The sequence below is a fragment of the Schistocerca cancellata genome, chromosome 7, assembly GCF_023864275.1.
Source record: "Schistocerca cancellata isolate TAMUIC-IGC-003103 chromosome 7, iqSchCanc2.1, whole genome shotgun sequence".
NCBI lineage: Eukaryota > Metazoa > Arthropoda > Insecta > Orthoptera > Acrididae > Schistocerca > Schistocerca cancellata.
This window is the reverse complement of record NC_064632.1, coordinates 227,529,993-227,550,426: the sequence shown is the minus strand read 5'-3', so window position 1 is coordinate 227,550,426 and position 20,434 is coordinate 227,529,993. Positions and strand designations below refer to the sequence as shown.

Sequence of the window (20,434 nt, the reverse complement as noted above, 5' to 3'; positions counted from 1 at the left end):
ACAGCAGATGATCAATTTAAATTGAACATTACATGAGAAATGACCAGAATATGGAAAACGGCAACACAAAGTAATATTGCTCTGTGATAACACCCCATCACACACAGCAAAACAGGTCAGGAAAACAATCGAGATGTTCAGCTGGAAAATACTAGAGCATTTGGCTTATTCTCCAGACTTGGCTCCATTCGATTATCATCTGTTTGCATCACTGGGACTCGCTCACGCTGAACAACGCTTTAGTTCGTATGAAAATGGCTTGCTGACTGTCTCGCTTCAAAAGAAGACATGTTTAGGCCTGGCATTCATAGCCTTCTGGAGAGATTGGATAAATGGCAATGGAGATTATTTTGAATAAAATATTTTTTATCAATTTCAAACAACAGACATGTAATTATTGCAACCGAATTCTGGTTTCTTACTTCTACCCCTGGTAGATAAGGAAAAGAGAGTTGTCATTGTAAATAATTCTACATAAATTGCACTACCTGTTACTATAGGAGTGCCACAAGGGTCTTTCATGGGCCCTTTTTTTATCTTTTATTTGCATGATTGATCTAATTCTTTGCCCTACTAGACAGTAAGATATGCTGATGAGACAACCCACATAATAACTGATCCTAATATAGACAAAGTGAATGGGAAAGCACTGAGAGTGGTGGATATGTCTACCCCAGTGGCTAAACAAACGTGAAATATTGCCATATAGAAACAAAACTGGAACATTATATTTCTGTCTCTACGAATTAAGTGAAAGGATAAATGAGTGTGAATATCAAACTACTAAAAATTCATTTGGACTCTCAACTGAAATGGGATGAACACAAGGCAAATTGTGCATTAAAATATCATGTTTGATTTGCTTACCATGCAAATTAAATCCCTTGTCAATAAGGAACAGCTTTGGTCTTCGTATTATGCTTCCTTCCACTCTCAATAACTTACAGAAATATCATATGGGGTAACTCTCCTGATGTGAAAACAGTGTTCATCATGCATGGGGGGGGGGGCAGTGAGAATGATGACAGGCATTCCCTACATAGTCAGGCTGCCACATTTCAAAGAACAAAAAATATTAACTACACCTTTCCTCTATATAAAGCTTCTCTGCTCTCAGTAAATAAACAGCCAGAGACTTTAATGTATAGAAGATTATGGAACAAAGAACAGAAATAACACAGACTTACAATATACTAGGTTACATAAACTTAAAATACACCAGATTACTTAAGTCACAAAATAGTTTCAAATATAATGGCATAAAGGTGTATAATAAATTATGCTTAGCAATGAATTACCTACAATACAATTCCTTTGGGGGTTATGTACAGAACATATTAATCAACAGTTGTGTTTATGAAATAGAATTCTATAATAGTGTGGTATTGTAAACCAAATATTTAATTTTTAATTTAAAATATAAATGTCATTTCTGATTCTTAATGTAAAATTTGACTATTGAACACACATCAAAACCCATACCATCTACGTGATGAATGGTTGATGAATAAATGATTGAGTAAACTGTTTTCATGTGCTACAAAAACTACTGATAAACACTAATTACAGTCTGCTGCTAAGATTTATCACAAAAGTCTGCTTCTAAGATTTATCACAACCATTTAGTTTACTCTATTTATACTACAAGAGATTTCAAATGAATTCCTTGTCCAAATAAGTCTGAAGACAAGTTGTGAGACAAGATGTTTATGTTTCACTGTGAAATGCACATGATCTGCATATAAAGTGTCACTAAGCAGTTGGTTAAATTGATTTCAAATAATAAGTGTTGTGCTTTGGGTCTTAGGGTAAACTACATCACCAGCAAAAAACCTATCATGCTCAGATTTGCTAACAATTCCATTATCATAATCCTGAAATTTGATCTACAGGTATGGATGTGTGGTGGTTCATTATGGATTGTGCCATGTTCACGTGTTGGCCATGTGTTCAGAAAACGGAGGCCCTATGGTTCGCCTACTGGTGAAGATACGATGACTAGGAATTCTCTTAGAGTTGCTCATGTTTGGATGGATGAATATAAGGTTTGTGGTTCACTATGTTTTCCAAATTTTTTAATGTTAAATATTTTTTTTATTTCTGTTAACTGAATTTACATTTTACATTGAATGATCTCTTTTTGAGCGTTATGGAATTTTTAATTTCTTGTCGATGATGGATCTCCTGTTTTTTTCTGCCTTATGTAAGTGCTAATGCTTGTTTTTCTTCTACATGAACATAGCTGTTATAGTGGCTCCATTTTTGTGCCGGAGGGAGGGGGGGGGGGGTGAGGGTGAGGGAGGCATGGGTTGGGTGAACATAATACAGCACAAAGCTAATTATTAATTTTTACTCATAGCCACTATATGACATACATTAATTTTACATGTAAACATGAGCAACAGATTTGCTTTATGTGATTACCAGGTTTCTCTACTTGAATCAAAATAACAGCTACTGTAGCAGCAACTAATCAGAGCATGAGTTTGGTCACAGCGTCTGTCTTTTCCACAGTTGTCTTATTACTCAGGTGCTAGTTACCAGTCAGCTGCGGATGACATTTGTTGTCTTCAACATTATTGTTATGATTTTGTTTTATATGTTTTATTTTTCTGTGCAGTATGATTCTTTTTCAGAATATGTGAAGGTAGTGGTGAAATTGCATAGGAATGCGATACGACCAGTTGCTCGATTCATGACGGTACTCCATATTGGTACCTCTGCTGAAAAAGAAGAAAGAGCCACAGTTTTTTTTAGATGTGGTGTGATAGAACTTTATTTTCTACCAGTAAAAATGTTGTATCCACACTTTTAAAATGTGCAGAAAAGCATTAAAATGGCATTTTAAGAAGCCAAAACTTCAAAAACACACATCCGCCCCCAGTAGGTCACTACAAGAACCTCTTTTTTTACATATCAAGCACTGGAAAAGACTATTATTATCCTGCAAAGCAAACTCAGCATGTGCTTTAAATAGGAATATACTTAGTACAGCACCTCATAGCTGATGATACAAAACTGCTAACTGCCATTTCTCCTGCTACACTCAGCTGTCAATCATGTTGTTTTGATTCACATCTAAATACTTTTGACTATCATGTTTAAGTGGAATCTGCTTTAAGTTTACTTTAAATTAGTGTCATTGTCAAGAATTTTTTGAATTATAAGGCTTGGAAAGTAGATTTTCTATAAATATTGTTGTTATTTTTACAGTTGAATGACTAATTATATGTTTTAGTGTGGCATGCTTGATGATAAATGAAAATTCTACGAAACATATTTTTATGTAAGTACTAAAACAAAATTAATAATCCATTAAATTTCTGAATACTAGTGCTCAGTGAGCTTGTCAGCCCAACTTCAGCATAACTTGGGGAGGCACCACAATGATGAATAGGCTGGGCCGCCTCTGATGATGCTGCCATTGAATTATATGACTTTCTCGAAACAGTAGCACATTGATGTCATAGATATATAGTTAAAAATTATTCTATGTTGCTATTCTGTTCTTTCATTCTTCTTGAGAAAGAACTCTTTTATCAGACCTAAAGAATCCTTTAACAAAAGTGGATTTTTATATGGCCACTTGAATTATTAGTTGTTTATGTAACAATGATGATTCGGTTATCTCTGCAGGATTATTTCTTGAAAGTCAGACCAGATGCAAGAGATATATCATTTGGTGATATATCCGAGAGACAGCGATTAAGACAGCGATTAGGTTGCAAGAGCTTCAAATGGTACATGGATACTGTGTACCCTGAACTGGGGCTACCAGAGGATAATGATGCAAGACTGAAAGCAAAATGGGCAAAAGGCAGAGTAAAGCAGCAGCAGCAGCAGCTTGCAAAGTTCCAACCATGGCACTCACGAGCACGCAATTATACATCTCAGTTCCTGGTAAGTGCACTTAAAAATAAAATAATAATTTTCCTGCAGACTAGTTTGTTTTCCCTTCTGTGTTTATATTTTTAATAGAAAGTTGCACTCATATGTGTGTGTCTCCTTGACTTATTTATGATTCCTTGAAATGACTCGCTATATTGAGTCTTACTTCTGTTCACTGCCATCAACATCGTCATATATCAGCACCTCGTACATCGCCACATCAGCTATATACAAACTGAAACCTCCATATTGGAGAATATCTATAACACCACCAGTATTCCAAATAGTCTTCAGATGTCTTTCACAAGACCTTTTATGAGCTAAAAATAGTGGCTTGTTGTGCAGCCTTACACGAGATGGTCTCCTCCCTGCTGTGTTTAGTGATGAAGCTTAAGGCTGAAACTGATTGTGCTACATGTGCATATTTCACACAACTACAGGTGTGGCCTGCTTGTGTATTCTTGGTGGAAGGATTATTAACAGACTATTTGTGCAGTTGAAAAGGACATGAAAATTTGAAATAATGAGGGGAAGTAAATGCTGGATTCAACAAATGTACAGGGTTGTTTCAAATGTCAATTAATGAGGCTTTTTAATTTTTTTAATTTCACAATAAAAAGTAGAAGTGCAGGTCATTTTTCTAAATAGCCCTGTGCATTCAAAACACACTTTAGCCAGCAAGTAGGTAAGTTTGATATCCTGTTTTCATGAGATGAAGTTGGTCATGTCTGAAGCCAATTGCACAATAGGCTTCAACACCAACATCAGTATTGAACCTTTGATCCCCAGAACTGCTCTGAGTGGGCCACGGACTTGAAAATTACAGGGATTAGGCACATTTTCAAGTTGAGTTGCTCCAAGTTTTGTTTGGTCAGGATTGCTGTATGGGGATGCACACCATCTTGCAGAAGAACTCATTGGTAAACCACACCATTTGTGATGACATACCTATCTAATCTCACTTGAAACTTTGCAGTAGTATACAGTATTTAATGTCCAATGTCTGTGCAAAAAGTTAATTTGCAACAAGCCACACCAGTCACAGTTGCCACGACCTTGCCAGCTGACAACTCTCACTTGTCTTTCACCAGTCTGGGTGTGCTCTTCTCTCTCCACTCCTTGGCTACTTCTTTCGATTTAAAGTTTAATGATGCATCAACATTTCATCATGGGTGATAATGTGTGTTAGGAACAAGTTTCTGTCCTGAAATTCAGCCAAGAGGCATTCACACACTTGCAAATGGTTCAGTTTTCGATGAGTTGTCAAAAGGCAAGGAACCCACCTATCATTCACTTTTTGTACTGATCTCTAATAATGATAAAAGTGCTTCCATAACTTACCCCATCTCATCTGCAATCTCAACCACCTCAGATGCCTGTCACACGTAAGAAGGTGCTGTCGTCTGTGAAGCTGGAGAGAAGTCGGCAATCGTGGCCCTCATTCTCAGTGTGCTCACCCTCCACAAATTGCATGTGCCAAACAAACACTAGAGATCTTGAAAGTATATCTCCCTTGAATTGTTCAGTCAATCTTCTGAGGATTTCCCATGGTTTTACTCATTCCCAAGCAAGAAACTTTATACTATTGCACTACACAATGGATACCAGTACCTGTCGCTCAGACATTATAATAGTGACTAATGATGGAAGCGAGCAGCCCTGCTCGGCCGATTCCCCCATTACTCACCTCCTTATGCAATACTGACGGGCTGGAACTATCACGTAACACTGTTGCCCTCTTTGGGTTAAGAATCTCATTTATATTTGACTCACCCTTATACATGCCACAGGCGTACACTTTGTGCTATAATACTTGTAATGTGTAGGATCAGTAGAGGAGGTTATGAATACATAGTGCCTTGTGTCCATTTGTAGTACATGATGAAAGCTGCTGCACACTTCCGTGGTCGTAACTTGAACCTCAGACCTCCAGAAGGAAATGGCAAATTACTGTTATATCTGGATACCAAATTAATTACAAATTCAAGCAAACGTAATCGTGTCCGAGAAACTGCCAACAGAAACTGAGCTCATGTGACAAATTATGATCGTACTGTGTCTTATTATCTGCTTAATGATGCACCATCAGCCAAGGCAGTGCACCAGCCATGTTGTGCATGCACAGTCTGCTCTGGCTTCACTAGTGGTGCGCATTACTCGTGCTGCCTGGTGGGCAGTGATGTTGCCAACATTTTGAAGAAATACTACCAGTGTGTCTTAGCAGCTGTAATTTTGACAGTACATTTGATTGGTTGTATTCCTGCTGTGCAAAAAGTTCACAGAAAGTTTCAACACATTAGATTGGACCATTCCTTTTCCTTTGACATTCTAAATGCTAAGACATGCGCATAAGAATTTTCAGCAATGTGACCCAATGTGCTTGTTTTTTTAATTCATCTGTAAATAATGAATTTTAAAAACATGTTTCTTTTACATTTGAATATTTGATGAAAATGCTTTTTTGCAGTGGACTTTCCAGCTACAAAAGTGTGACCATAGAAGTGTTGTGTCTTCTTCAAGCCCTACTTGATGTTCTGTGTTCGTTCTTGTGACCTCATTTTAAAGTTAAGAAACAACCAATTATTATTATGGCAGACAGCTTATATTTCCATATTTTCTGGTTCTTCCCCCTTACTTTTCATGTTCCTTGTCGAAGTGAAATCCTTGAGAATGATTATTTTTTATGTTGGGCCAATATGGTTTACATGCACCTGCAAAAGAAATTCCTTCATCTTTTGATACACTTTTTGTTTTCTTTAAAAATACTTTATGTTAACTGTGTGTAATGCCTTTAATTTTGCAGATGAGGCTGAACAACACTAACTTATGTGCAGCTACAACTGCTGATGATGTGAAGACACGTGGTGTTCCTCTGGTACTGAAGCCATGCTTACGTGTCAAGGGTCAGGTAAAATTCTATTCATATTTTTTTATCATAATGTTATTTGTTCATTTTTACAAAAACAAGACATTAGTCTTTTAAAATCCCATTGTTGTTTATGATCTTCACTTAATAATGAAATATTGTTGGATCATGAAGATTACCAATTCAGAATTAAACAAATTATCTTGATATCAGATGTTTTCATGTGATTTAAGAGAGAGATTAAGTAAGAAAATAATAAGAAACTTTAGCAGTGTTTGAAGAGCTGCATTGTAAACTAATGATATAGATACAAAATGTATAATGAAACTGGGCAACAGAAAAAATAAACATGTAAATAAAGAAGGAGATGACATTATGTTAAAAGCTGAAAATAAAGAGAAATGAAAGACTTGTTGGAAGGTAAAGGAAAAAGGTAGCAGGGGGATGCAAGGGGATAAACATGTATCTAAAAGAATGAAAGAGAAAGAAATAAAAGTTCTTGGCAATGTGTATCAAGTATCTGATAATCAAACTCACTTATTATAAGTGTGCAATTTGTAATAATAACAGCAACAACAAAACATTCATTTTCCATCAAATAATTTCTTGCCGTATCCAAATTTTTACATCAAGACAGCGTCCAGTTTATTCTTCTGAATTAATCAATGAACTGCCAAATATAGAGTTTATAAAATATGTATTACATGGCTACATGTTCAAACATAATACAGTTTTGTAGGGTCTATGCAATATACACTGAAGAGCCAAAGAAACTGGTACATCTGTCTAATATCGTGTAGGGGCCTCGCGAGCACACAGAAGTGCCCCAACACGACATGGCATGGACCTGACTAATGTCTGAAGTACGTCATTCAGGGAATTGACACCCTGAATCCTGCAGGGCTGTCCACAAATCCGCCATCGGAACTGTTTAAACTCAGAAGAGTGTTCCTGGAGCCACTCTGTAGCAATTCTGGATGTGTGGGGTGTCACATGGTCCTGCTGGAATTGCCCAAGTCCTTTAGGAATGCACAATGGCCATGAATGGATGCAGGTGATCAAACAGTATGCGTATGTACGTGTCACCTATCAGAGTCATATTTGGACATGCCAGGGGGTCCATATCACTCCTCCCCCCTGCGGATCTGGGGGTAAGAATAGGCCTGAGGTATTCTTGCCTGTCGTAAGAGGTGACTAAAAGGAGTTTCACACGTTTCGGCCTTTACGTGATGGTCCTCTGTAGGGTTTGACCTCCATTCTTCAAAATATTCCTGAAGAGCTAGCCAATTGGGGAAGGGCATCGTGTCCATCATGCATTGAGATCTTTAGCCCACTTTCTCATCGTCGCATTTCAGTCCCACTCATTCTCCATCTCTTGGGCAAGGGCACCTTCCTGGGTGTGTTTTCCGCCATGCATTATGCAGTGGCACTTTCTGCGTCAACAATGACAATGGACTTCTTTGCACCTGATATCCAGCACATTAGCCAGTCCGTTGTGGTGGCGCCGCCGTATACCGTGTTGGTTGTAGCCCCCTGACCACACAGGGATTGCTCTGCTGATGCCTGTACCATTAACTCCCCATGTATGCCAAAGGGTAGATGCACATCCCCTCCTGCACCACCTACTTCGGGAGCAACACCCCCCCCCCCCCCCCCCCCAACCATCGGGGACATCCGTCTCCCCTTCTAATCCGGAGAAGCGTAAGTCTTCTTTGGCTTCTCTCGCTAGGAAGGGGTCCCTTGGGTCACTCTCTTCCCATGTTTCTGCTAGTGAGAGAGATGACACCCACCAGTGGCTGAAGAGCCCAAAAGCAGCTGGTCGTAGGGCTTCACGCTCATCCTCAGTCCCGGAGACAGATCCAGTGAAGTCCGCCCAGCCAGGGAATCCCAAGGAGCAGGGAGAGAAATCCAAAAAGAAGACCCCTAAGACCAAAGAAATGCGGTGGCAACCACACCACCGCTACCTACAAGCTCTGCCTCTGAGGATGGGGTGGAGATTCTGGCATCCGCTGAGGACCTAGCTCTCACCAGACCCTCGGACACAATGGATATAGACTGCTCAGGCAATAAGTCGGTGGGAACAGGTGACTCTGTGGTGTAAACTGCCTCGTTGAATGTTCCGTCTTCCCAGTCTCACGATGACGTCATTCTCTAGTGGAATTGTGGTGGTTCTTTCCACCACCTGGCTGAGCTACGGCAACTGTTAAGCTTTACACTTACTATCTGCATTGCCCTCCAGGAAACCTGGTTCCCGGCAATGCAGACCCCCGCCCTCCACGGCTATAAGGGATATTACAGGAACCGTAGCGACTATAATCAAGTGTCAGGTGGAGTTTGCGTTTATGTCCTAAACTCAGTCTGTAGTAACACCATGCTTCTTCAAATCCCTTTTGAAGCTGTGGCTGTCAGAATAAGGACAACGCAAGAAATTACTGTCCGCAATGTACATCTTCCTCCAGATGGTGCAGTACCCCTGAATGTGTTAGCTGCACTGATTGATCAATTCCCTAAACTTTTCCTACTTTTGGGAGATTTTAACACCAATAACACCTTGTGGGGTGGCACTGTGCTTTACTGGCCGAGGCAGAGATGTCGAAACTTTACTGTCTCAGTTCCACCTCTGCCTCTTAAATACTGGGGCCGCCACACATTACAGTGTGGCTCATGTTAGTTACTCGGCCATTGATTTATCAATTTGCACCCAGGACTTCTCCCATCTATCCACTGGAGAGCACATGATGACCTGTGTGGTAGTGACCACTTCCCCATCTTCCTGTCACTGCCCCAGCATCAGGCCCACAGACACTTGCCCAGATGGGCTTTAAACAAGGCAGACTGGGAAACTTTCACCTCTGCTGTCACTGTTGAATCTCCCCAACACAGTAACATTGATGTAATGGTTGAGCAGGTGACTACAACAATTGTTTCTTCGGCAGAAAACACAATCCCTCGCTCTTTAGGATGCCTGAGACGTAAGGCAGTCCCTTGGTGGTCGCTGGAACATGCTGAAGCAATTAAGGAGTGTCGGCGAGCTCTACAGCGACATAAGTGGCATCCTTCCCTGGAGCACCTGATAGCCTTTAAATAGCTCCATGCTTGCTGTCGCCAACTTATCAAACGATGGAAGCAAGAATGTTGGGAGAGATACGTCTTGACCATTGGGTGCCATACGTCACCTTCCCAAGTCTGGGCAAAGATCAAACGTGTTTTTGGGTACCAGACCCTACCAGGTGTTCCCAATGTTAACGTAAATGGCATGTTATCTACCGATGCAAATGCGATTGTCAAGCACTTTGTTCAAGACTCTGCATTGGAGAATTACCCCTCAGCCTTTCGAACTCTCAAATGGCAGCTGGAAGGGAAAGTCCTCTCATTCACTACACACCTCAGTGAATCCTATAATGCCCCATTTACAGAGTGGGAGCTCATCACTGCCCTTGCACATTGCCCCCACACAGCTCCTGGGCCTGATCAGATCCACAGCCAGATGATTAAACATCTCTCTTCTGACTACAAGTGACATATCCTCGTCATATTCAACCAGATCTGGTGCGATGGCATCTTTCCGTCGCAGTGGCAGGAGAGCACCATCATTCTGCTGCTCAAATCAGGTAAAAACCCGCTTGATGTGGATAGCTATCGGTCCATCAGCCTCACCAACGTTCTTTGTAAGCTGCTGGAATGTATAGTGTGTCGGCAGTTGGGTTGGGCTCTGGAGTCACGTGGCCTACTGGCTCCATGTCTGTGCGGCTTCCGCCAGGGTTGCTCCACCACTGATAATCTTGGTGTCCCTTAAGTCTGCCATCCAAACAACCTTTTCCAGACGCCAACACCTGGTTGCCGTCTTGTTGATTTATGAAAGCGTATGACACGATCTCGCGATATGATATCCTTGCCACATTGTATGTGTGAGGTCTCCGGTACCTGCGTCCGGTTTTTATCCAAAGTTTCCTGTCGCTCCGTACATTTTTATTTTTATTTTGTTTTTTTTTATATATATATATATATATATACACACATTTTGTTCGTTGCAACTGCTCGGGGCGGACGTCAGAAGGCACCCGTTTCAGTTCGCCCTTGATCCACTAACTCTGTTTTTTTTATTACAGGGGGCAGCTAACCCTCTAACCGAACAGTTACTGTGCCGGCTACAATATAAGAGAAGAAAGATGTGCATTAATCTGAACAGATCAATGTGCTGTTGACTGACTACATCACGTGTCCTATGCTATGAATATCCGCTGTCATCGGCTGCCGAGATCGCTTGACACGAGCTACGACTGGCTTACAAAAGCGCATCGTAATCTCGATTTCAATCTTTCGGAAAGTAACATGTGGTGTTTGGTGGAATTCGAATTTATACTACCATAATACGAAAATATACAGTGTACACGTTGCTGCACATCAGACATCTTTACGAAATGTGTTTGTTCCCTGAGTTTCGTTTTCTAAAGTGCCGGGAAATTCTACGCCTGTGTATAAAACCACAACCATTGAAAGGATTGATAAGTTTTACAGTTTCAGCAACATCACTGTTAAGTAGTGCGAACACACAAATAGGAAAAAGTAATGGTTTAAATTAATATACATAGTGTTGCTACCAGAAAAGAAAAGCTTTCACATAAAATATTGGTCTCTAAGATTAATAAGCTGCAAGAGAAGCTAAGCTTTCACACATAATGTTGATCTTTTTTGCGCGTGTTACACTTTAAGATACATCACACAGATGTGCCAGTAAAATTTTTAACAACGACATAAATGTCTGATCTTCTGGGCTCGAAAATATTCTAAATGGTCGTCCTCAAAGATTTGATTTTTGAATGAGAGTCAAACGCTCTGTGATTTAAGAAATTCATCAGACATTCGCGCACAGAGTTCATATTGTGTAAACGGAAATTTACTTTACTTGAATGTAATGCTTTTCAAACAACCATTCGGAATATTTTCCCGCAAACTGTTAGAAATTGATCCATTTCAGCAGTTGGCGCCAGATAACAGGTGTCGCCGCGCTTGGGCAGCCACGATGACTCAGGAAGTCCGTACATTTGTACGTGTAAAACATTAAAAGATCTTACATTATGCCATAAAAGAAACAAGACATTAGAGGATACTCCAAGAGCATGGGAATTTTGTGAACCATACTAAAATGCATAATTCGGCTTAAAGTGCACATTCGTATGTCCAGATTCAGATGTAAATTTTCTTGGAGTACCAGTAGTATATTATCTCATGTTTGGTCCTTTATTATGGCATAATCCAATACGTGCTAGAAGATGAAAACGTGAACTTGAAATGCAGCGAACAGTTGAAACTAGCCAATAGTGTGGAATTAAACACTTCGTTTCAAATAAATTGACAGTCTCAGCAGAAAAAATTAATAAAAGTCAAATTTCTTTAACAAACCGTAAAAATAACTTCATTGTTCTGCAAAGCGATTACTGCTCGACTGTCAGAAAGATGGAAAAAAATAAAATCTGAAACTAATAACATATTTTAGCCTTGTGTAAATATGTGAATGTATTTGAATTCACTTGATAGCTCCCGGCCACAGAAATCCATTTTGTTTTCATTTGACGTGAGAGCAATAAACGAAGAGGAAACAGCAAAACCACTTAACGTAAACACGGGTCACGTGGAGACTACCACCTCCCCACTACAACTCAGACTGCTCTGTGCATCAGGTCTGGATCTACGATATTTCAGAACTGCGACAATATTAGATAGTGGCGCTCCCCCTCCCTCGAGCGTTTGAGGCACGACGCCAAAAATTTAAAAAATCAACTTTTAAAAAATATCTTTATTTTGTAGCGCACGACTTTCTGAAGAGTCTGATACATAAGACATGTTCGAGGAAACGTAAATCTTGTTATTTAGTCTGTGCGCCGAAGTGCAGTGCCATGCCTCTTCACACAGCATTCTTCCATCGCACGTCTCTGTATTTCGCTCTGTGGAATTCAAATGTGTAATATTTTGTAATGGGTGCCATCAAATCATATTCAGGCCAGTGGAAATTAAAATGTCCTGTGGTGCATCTCCTGCTCCCAGTCGGCCGGTTTGACATTCTGCCCCTCTTTAAAAAATCTCGCAGTTAATATGGGATGGGATGGGATTACTTGTAACCGGCAGAACAAGAACTCTTCAGGAAATTTGTACTCTTTACTCCCTATTAGCTAATAACTTGCTGTTTTGTGTGACATAATACACTATGCATGCATTAAAAAATCAACTTAGAATTTGATAAAAAAATGTTCAAGAAACAACAGGAATGCGTTCAAAATCATATGAGCAGGAGTAAGTTCAATAATGAATAAAAAGTAGTAGCACAGGTAAGCTACCATGAACAGCATAGTGAATGCATTGTTGTATCCAAGATAGACACGAAGCCCACACCTGCCACAGTAGTACAAGTTTAGATGCCAACTAGCTCCACTGATGACAAAGAGATTGAAGAAATGTATGATGAGATAAAAGAAATTATTCAGATAGTGAAGGCAGACGTAAATTTAATAGTCATGGGGGACTGGAATTCGATAGTAGGAAAAAGAAGAGAAGGAAAAGTAGTAGGTGAATATGGAAAGGGGGTAAGGAATGAAAGAGGAAGCTGTCTGCTAGAATTTTGCACAGAGCATAACTTAATCATAGGTAACACTTGGATTAAGAATCATGACAGAAGGTTGTATACGTGGAAGAGGCCTGGAGACACTGGAAGGTTTCAGATAGATTATATAAAGGGAAGACAGATATTTAGTAACCAGGTTTTAAACTGTAAGAGATATCCAGGGGCAGATGTGGACTCTGACCACAATTTATTGCTAATGAACTGTAGATTAAAACCTAAGAAACCACAAAAAGGTGACATTATAAGGGATGTGGATAAACTGAAAGAACCAGAGGTTGTAGAGAGTTTCAGAGAGAGCATTAGGGAACAATTGACAAGAATGGAAAAAAGAAATACATTAGAAGAAGAATGGGTAGCTTTGAGAGATGAAACAGTGAAGGCTGCAGAGGATGAATTAGGTAAAAAGATAAGAGCTAATAGAAATCCTTGGGTAACAGAAGAGATATTGAATTTAATTGATGAAAGGAGAAAATATAAAAATGCAGTAAATGAAGCAGGCACAAAGGAATACAAACCTCTCAAAAATGAGATCAACAGAAGGGCAAAATGGCTAAGCAGGGATGGCGAGATGACAAATGTAAGGATGTAGAGGCATATATCACTAGGGGTAAGATGGATACAGCCTACAGGAAGATTAAAGAGACATTTAGAGAAAAGAGAACTACCTGTATGAATATCAAGAGCTCAAGTGGGAAACCAGTTCTAAGCAAAGAAGGGAAAGCAGAAAGGTGGAAGGAGTATATAGAAGGTCTATACAAGGGTGATGTACTTGAGGACAATATTATGGAAAAGGAAGACGATGTAGATGAAGATGAAATGGGAGATACGATACTGCATGAAGAATTTGACAGAGCACGGAAAGATCTAAGTCAAAACAAGGCCCTGGGAGTAGACAACATTCCATTAGAACTGCTGATAGCCTTGGGAGAGTCAACCATGACAAAACTGTACCATCTGGTAAGCAAGATGTATGAGACAGGCAAAATACCTTCAGTCTTCAGGAAGAATATAATTATTCCAATCCCAAAGGAAGCAGGTGTTGACAGGTGTGAAAATTTCAGTTTAATAAGTCACGACCGCAAAATACTGACACGAATTCTGTACAGACGAATGGAAAAACTGATAGAAGTCGACCTTGGGGAAGATCAGTTTAGATTCCTACGACTTAGAAGGTAGATTAAGGAAGGGCAAACCTACTTTTCTAGGATTTGCAGACTTAGAGAAAGCTTTTTGACAATCTTGACTGGAATACTCTCTTTCAAATTCTGAAGGTGGCAAGGGTCAAATACAGAGAGCAAAAGGCTATTTACAAATTGTACAGGAACCAGATGGCAGTTCTAAAAGTCGAAGGACATGAAAGGGAAGCAGTAATTGGGAAGGGAGTGAGATAGGGTTGTAGCCTATCCCCGATGTTATTCAATCTGTATATTGAGCAAGCATTGAAGGAAACAAAAGAAAAATTCAGAGTAGGAATTAAAGTGCATGGAGAAGAAATAAAAACTTTGAGGTTCGCTGATGACATTGTAATTCTGTAGAGACAGCACAGGACCTGGGAGAGCAGTTGAACCGAATCGACAGTGCCTTGAAAGGAGAATATAAGATTAACATCAACAAAAACAAAACAAGGATAATGGAATGTCATCACATTAAATCAGGTGATGCTGAGGAAATTAGATTAGGAAATGAGACACTTAAAGTACTAGATGAGTTTTGCTATTTGGGGAGCAAAAGAACTGATGATGGTCAAAGTAGAGAGGATATAAAATGTAGACTGGCTATGACAAGGAAAGCATTTCTGAAGAAGACATCGAGTATAAGTGTCAGGAAGTTTTTTCTGAAAGTATTTGTATGCAGTGTAGCCATACATGGAAGTGAAACATGGATGATAAACAGTGTAGGCAAGGAAAGAGTAGAAGCTTTAGAATGTGGTGCTACAGAAGAATGGTAAAGATTAGATGGGTAGATCGTGTAACTAATGAGGAGGTACTGAACAGAATTGGGGAGAAGAGGAATTTGCGGCACAACTCGACTAGAAGTAGGGATCGGTTGGTGGGACATGTTGTGAGGCATCAAGGGATCACCAATTTAGTACTGCAGGGAAGCGTGGAGGGTAAAAATTGCAGAGGGAGACCAAGGCATGAGTACACCAAGCAGATTCAGAAGGCTGTAGGTTGTAATAGTTACTCAGAGATGAAGAACCTTGCACAGGATAGGGTAGCATGGAGAGCTGCATCAAACCAGTCTCTGGACTGAAGACCATAACAACAACAACAATGGTAAGGAGTTTGCAGCTCAGAAACAAATTAAGGCATGAGTCTCCATGTTTCTCTCTACAGTTAATTATGAAAGATCTTTTTTCTGCAGAGTTAGTAATGTGTTTTGTATTTAAAATTTGATTGGAACAATGCATAATATCCATTGATTGGCGACTCCATGTTGTCTTGTGCACTACGACCAGATAACAGGTATACTTGAAAAAAGAGACAGCATTGGTCGTATATTTTTTACTATCGCAAAATCGATTTTCTGTCACTGAGTGACCATCTTCAGTGCTATATTGTATAACTTAAATTAGGATGCACTGTTGTCACTAAGCTTACGGCAATCACATAGACTGAGTCTATGTGATTGCCGTAAGCTTAGTGACAACAGTGCATCCTGATTTAAGTTATACAATATAGCACTGAAGATGGTCACATAGACTGAGTCTATGTGATTGCCGTAAGCTTAGTGACAACAGTGCATCCTAATTTAAGTTATACAATATAGCACTGAAGATGGTCACTCAGTGACAGAAAATCGATTTTGCGATAGTAAAAAATATACGACCAATGCTGTCTCTTTTTTCAAGCATAATATCCATATTTTAATATTGTTAATGGCAAATGTGCTCTTAGCTTGGTTACAGGCCACAGATTCTATATGCATCCTTAGATTACCCTGGCTTAGTATATTTCCCAAAAAATAATTCCAGTTTTATTTTTAAATCTCCATTCTCCATAAATAATTTCCCATCAAACCTAATTTGTTTCTTAATAATAAAATGGATAGGATAGTTTGCTACTCACCACTTAGAAGAAGCATTCAGTCGCAGACAAGCACAATGGAAAAGAATCATAAAAAGATATCAGCTTTCAAAGTCCTTCTGCAAAAGAAGTACAACTCTCACTCATTCACTCAACAACAACTTGTGCGCACGTGACCACTGTCTACACACGCTAAGTCTTAACTGCAACTTCATCTGATGTGTGTAGCAGTGAAGCTGGAGTGGGTGGGGAGGGGGGGGGGGGGGTAAAGAGGCAGCATGAGTTACGGAGTGGGAGGGATAGCAGGGTAGGGTTGGGGGAAGGTGCTAGTGCTGCATAGAGCAGTGTACAGGGACGCAAGAGGGACGGGATAGGGGTGCAAGGTGGTGTGTTGGGAGGCTGTGCATGGGAAGGGTGGTGTGAAGAGCGAGGAAAGGACTTACAGGTGTGTTGGCAAAATAGAAGGCATGTGCCTACTGAAGTGGAAGATGGGAAGGGGGTGGAGGACGGGAGCTAGCAAAGGTTGAAACCATAGGGGTTATGGGAACGAAGTTCGTGTTGAAGGGGGAGTTCCCACCTGGAAAATTCAGAAAGGATAATGTTGGTGAGAAGAGTAAAGTGCATCATATTGGGTGACATGTTCAGTTGGACAGGTTTCTTGGCCACAGTTTTGCGGTGGCCATTCATGTTCACAGACAGCTTTAGCTGTCATGCCCACATGGAATGCAGCACAGTGGTTGCAGCCAAGTTTTAGAGTTCACATGGCTGCTTTCACAGGTGGCTCTGCCTTTGATGGGATAGGAGATACCAGTGACAAGACTGGAGTGGGTGGTAGTGGGCTAGGTCTACCACAGGGATGTGAACCATCAGCAAGGGGTTTGGGAGCAGGTGTGGAGCATTGTCAGACAAGGTTATTGTGTAGGTCGGGCATGCAGTGGAATACCACTGTGGTAGGAGTGGGGAGGATATACCTTATTTCAAGACAGTTGAAACCCTTGTAAGGAATGTGATTCAGTTGCAACAGTCCTGCGTGGTACTGAGTAATGAGAGGAGTGATTATTTGTCACTATACTCTAAGTATGTGGGGGTTGGTACATGACTGGTGAGACAAGCTATGGGAGATCTGTTTCTGGGCAAGGTTGGAAAGATAATTTTGGTCTGTGAAGGCCTCAGTGAGACTTTTGGTGTATTTGGAGAGGGACTGCTCATCATTACATATGCAATGACAACAGGCAGCTAGCTGTAGTGAAGAAATTTCTTAGTGTGAAATGGATGGCAGCTGTGAAGCCGGAGTAATGTTGGTGGTTGGTAGGTTTGATGTGGATGGAGGTACTGATGCAGCCATCTTTGAGGTGGATATCATGGAAGGTGGATTGTTAGGTTGAGGAGGATCAGATAAAGTGAACAGGAAAGGAGGTGTTCAGGTCATGAAGCAATGTGGGTAGGGTGTCCTCACCCTCAGTCTAGATCATAAAGATGACATCACTGAATCTGAACCATGTGATGGGGTTTGGAATTCTTGGTGGTTAAGGAGGATTGCACTAAATGGGCCATGAGTAGATTAGCATAGGATGGTGCCATGCAGTTGCCCATTGCTATACCATGGATGTGTTTGCAGGTGACGCCTTCGAAGGAGAAGTAAGTATAGGAGAGGACATAGTTGGTCATGGTGACCAGGAAGAAGGTTGTAGCTTTGTGGTGAGTTGACATTAGGAAAGGTTGTGTTCAGTAGCAGCAAGGCTATGTATATCACGGAGTAGTAGAGGGAGATGGCATTGACAGCCAGGTGCCATTTGGTAAAGGAACAGAAACTGTGGAGGGTCAGTGGAGGAAATGGTTGGTGCCCTTTACACAGTTTTAACCTATCTTCTGTTACATTCCACAGTAAACACTGGTGACTCCAGTAATCGGTACAGTTGTCTACATCTTTTCTCCAACTCAAATTGCTGATTGTATACACTTAACAACAATAGCATGTTAAAAACCAGGTTCTTGCTTTTGGTGTCTCATTTTGTAGTCTACTTCCCTCAGTAATGCCTGATTTAATTCAACTACATTCCATTGTCCTTCTTTTACTTTTGTTGATGTTTGTCTTTTTATCTTCATCAATACACTATCCATTCTGTTCAGTTCATCTCTCAAGCCCTTTGCCATCTCCGACAAAATTGCAATCGCTTCAGCAAACTTCTAAGTCTGAAGTTCGTTGTACTGGACTTTAATTCCCTTTGTAAATTTCTCCTTGGTTTCCTCTAGTGCTTTGATCAGTGAACAGATTGGATAACATGGGGATGGGCTACAACCCAAACTTACTCCATTCTCAACCGCTGCTTCTTTGCAAGTCATTCAAGTCTTATAATTACAGTCTGGTTTCTGTACAAGTTGTAGCTAACCTTTCACTCTCTCTATTTTGTCCCTACTACCTTCAGAATTTCAGAGAACATATTCCAGGCAACATGGTCAAAAGCCTTCTCCATAGTTATAAATGCTATAAATGTATGTTTGCCTTTCTTCAACCTATCTTCAAGGATAAAGTTGTATGGCCAGTATTGCCTCGCATGTCCTTGCATTTCCCCAGGGCTCAAACTGATCTTCCTCAAGGTCATCTTCTGCCAATTTTTCCATTCTTCTGTTTAAAAAAAAATAAAAAATAAATGATTAAAATGTCCATATTTTCCAATTAGTATTTTTAATTATGACTTATTAAACTGATGATTTGGCAATATTCACATGTGTCAACATCTGCCTTTCTTGGAGCCGGAATTATTACATTCTTCTTGTTGTCTAAGGGTATTTAGTCTCTCTCATATGTCTTACGCACCAGGTGGAATAATTCTGTCATTGCTGGGTCTCCCAAGTCATTGTGTGAGAATGCTGTCTAATCCAGAGCCGCCTTTTTTTAACTCAGGTCTTTCAGTCCCATGTCAAATTCTTCTTCCAGTATTGTATTATCCAGCTCTACTTCCTCTTTCCTGTTTATAATTTTGTCTTATAGCCCTTTTGTACGGTACATCCCTCCACCTTTTAGCATTCCTTTCTCTCCTCCATATTGGCTTGCCATCTGAGCTGTTAATATTCCTTTTTCCAAAGATCTCTTTAATTTTCATTTAGTGGCATCTATCTTTCACAGTCTTGCATACTTCTAGGGCTTTGCTTTTCTCCTCTAGCCATTCCTGCTTTGCAGTTTTGCACCTTCTGTCAGTCTCATTCTTAAGACATCTTTATGTACTTATGCATGCTTCATTTGCTGCATTTTTATATTTTGTTGTTTTGTAAATTAAATTCAGTTATCTCATGTGTTATCCAAGGATTTCTCCTAGGCCCTGTCTGTTTACCTACTTGGTTCTCTGCTGTCTTCATTGTTTCATCTTTCAAAGCTATCCACTTGTCTCCTAATTTATTCCTTTCCTATGTATCATCCCATCATTGTCTAAACCTTTGAGACTCTCAGCAACCTCTTGTTTCTTTCAGTTTATCCAGTTCATATTTCCTTAATTTCCTAGCATTTTGCAATTGCTTCAGCCTTAATTTGCAGTCCATAATTAATAACTTATGCTCAGAGTCAACATCTGGCCCTGGAAATGTTTTTCAGTTTAAAATCTGGTTTCAAAATGTCTGTCTTGTGATTACATAATGTCAGAGACCTTCCAGTGACTCCAGGTCACTTTCATATATAGAACCTTCTTTCATAGTCCTTAAACTAAGTCTTAGCGATGTGCAAAATTCTAGTTTCTTCTTTGTTACTAGACCTACTCCTGCATTATTAGGTTTCCATATTGTTTTTAGCCAGATTGAGAATATTTTTGAAATAACACTCAAAATTCAGGACAGGTGGGTGAAAAGTCACGACATGATAGAGTCACTGTCAATACAGGCTTAATAACACTTGATTTTCATGTAATCTAAGGGCTCAGCTTACTGACAATGGAAGTAGAGAAGTTGATTAAGGACATAAAGAGGAGGAAACCGGACATAAAGAGGAGGAAACCTACAGGAGACAATGGCATACCAATGAGTTTGTTGAAAGAAATCGGAAAT

The 20,434-nt window shown here is 40.0% G+C and overlaps 1 protein-coding gene across 1 annotated transcript in view; it reads left to right on the top strand.

The window, feature by feature from the left end:
* LOC126092572 (polypeptide N-acetylgalactosaminyltransferase 35A) overlaps positions 1–20,434 on the top strand; it is a 154,894-nt gene that overhangs the window by 101,122 nt on the left and 33,338 nt on the right. The window contains exons 8-10 of the mRNA XM_049908250.1: positions 1,893–2,045; positions 3,637–3,900; positions 6,692–6,796. Coding sequence (XP_049764207.1) covers positions 1,893–2,045; positions 3,637–3,900; positions 6,692–6,796 — 522 coding nt within the window. The remainder of the gene's footprint in view (positions 1–1,892; positions 2,046–3,636; positions 3,901–6,691; positions 6,797–20,434) is intronic.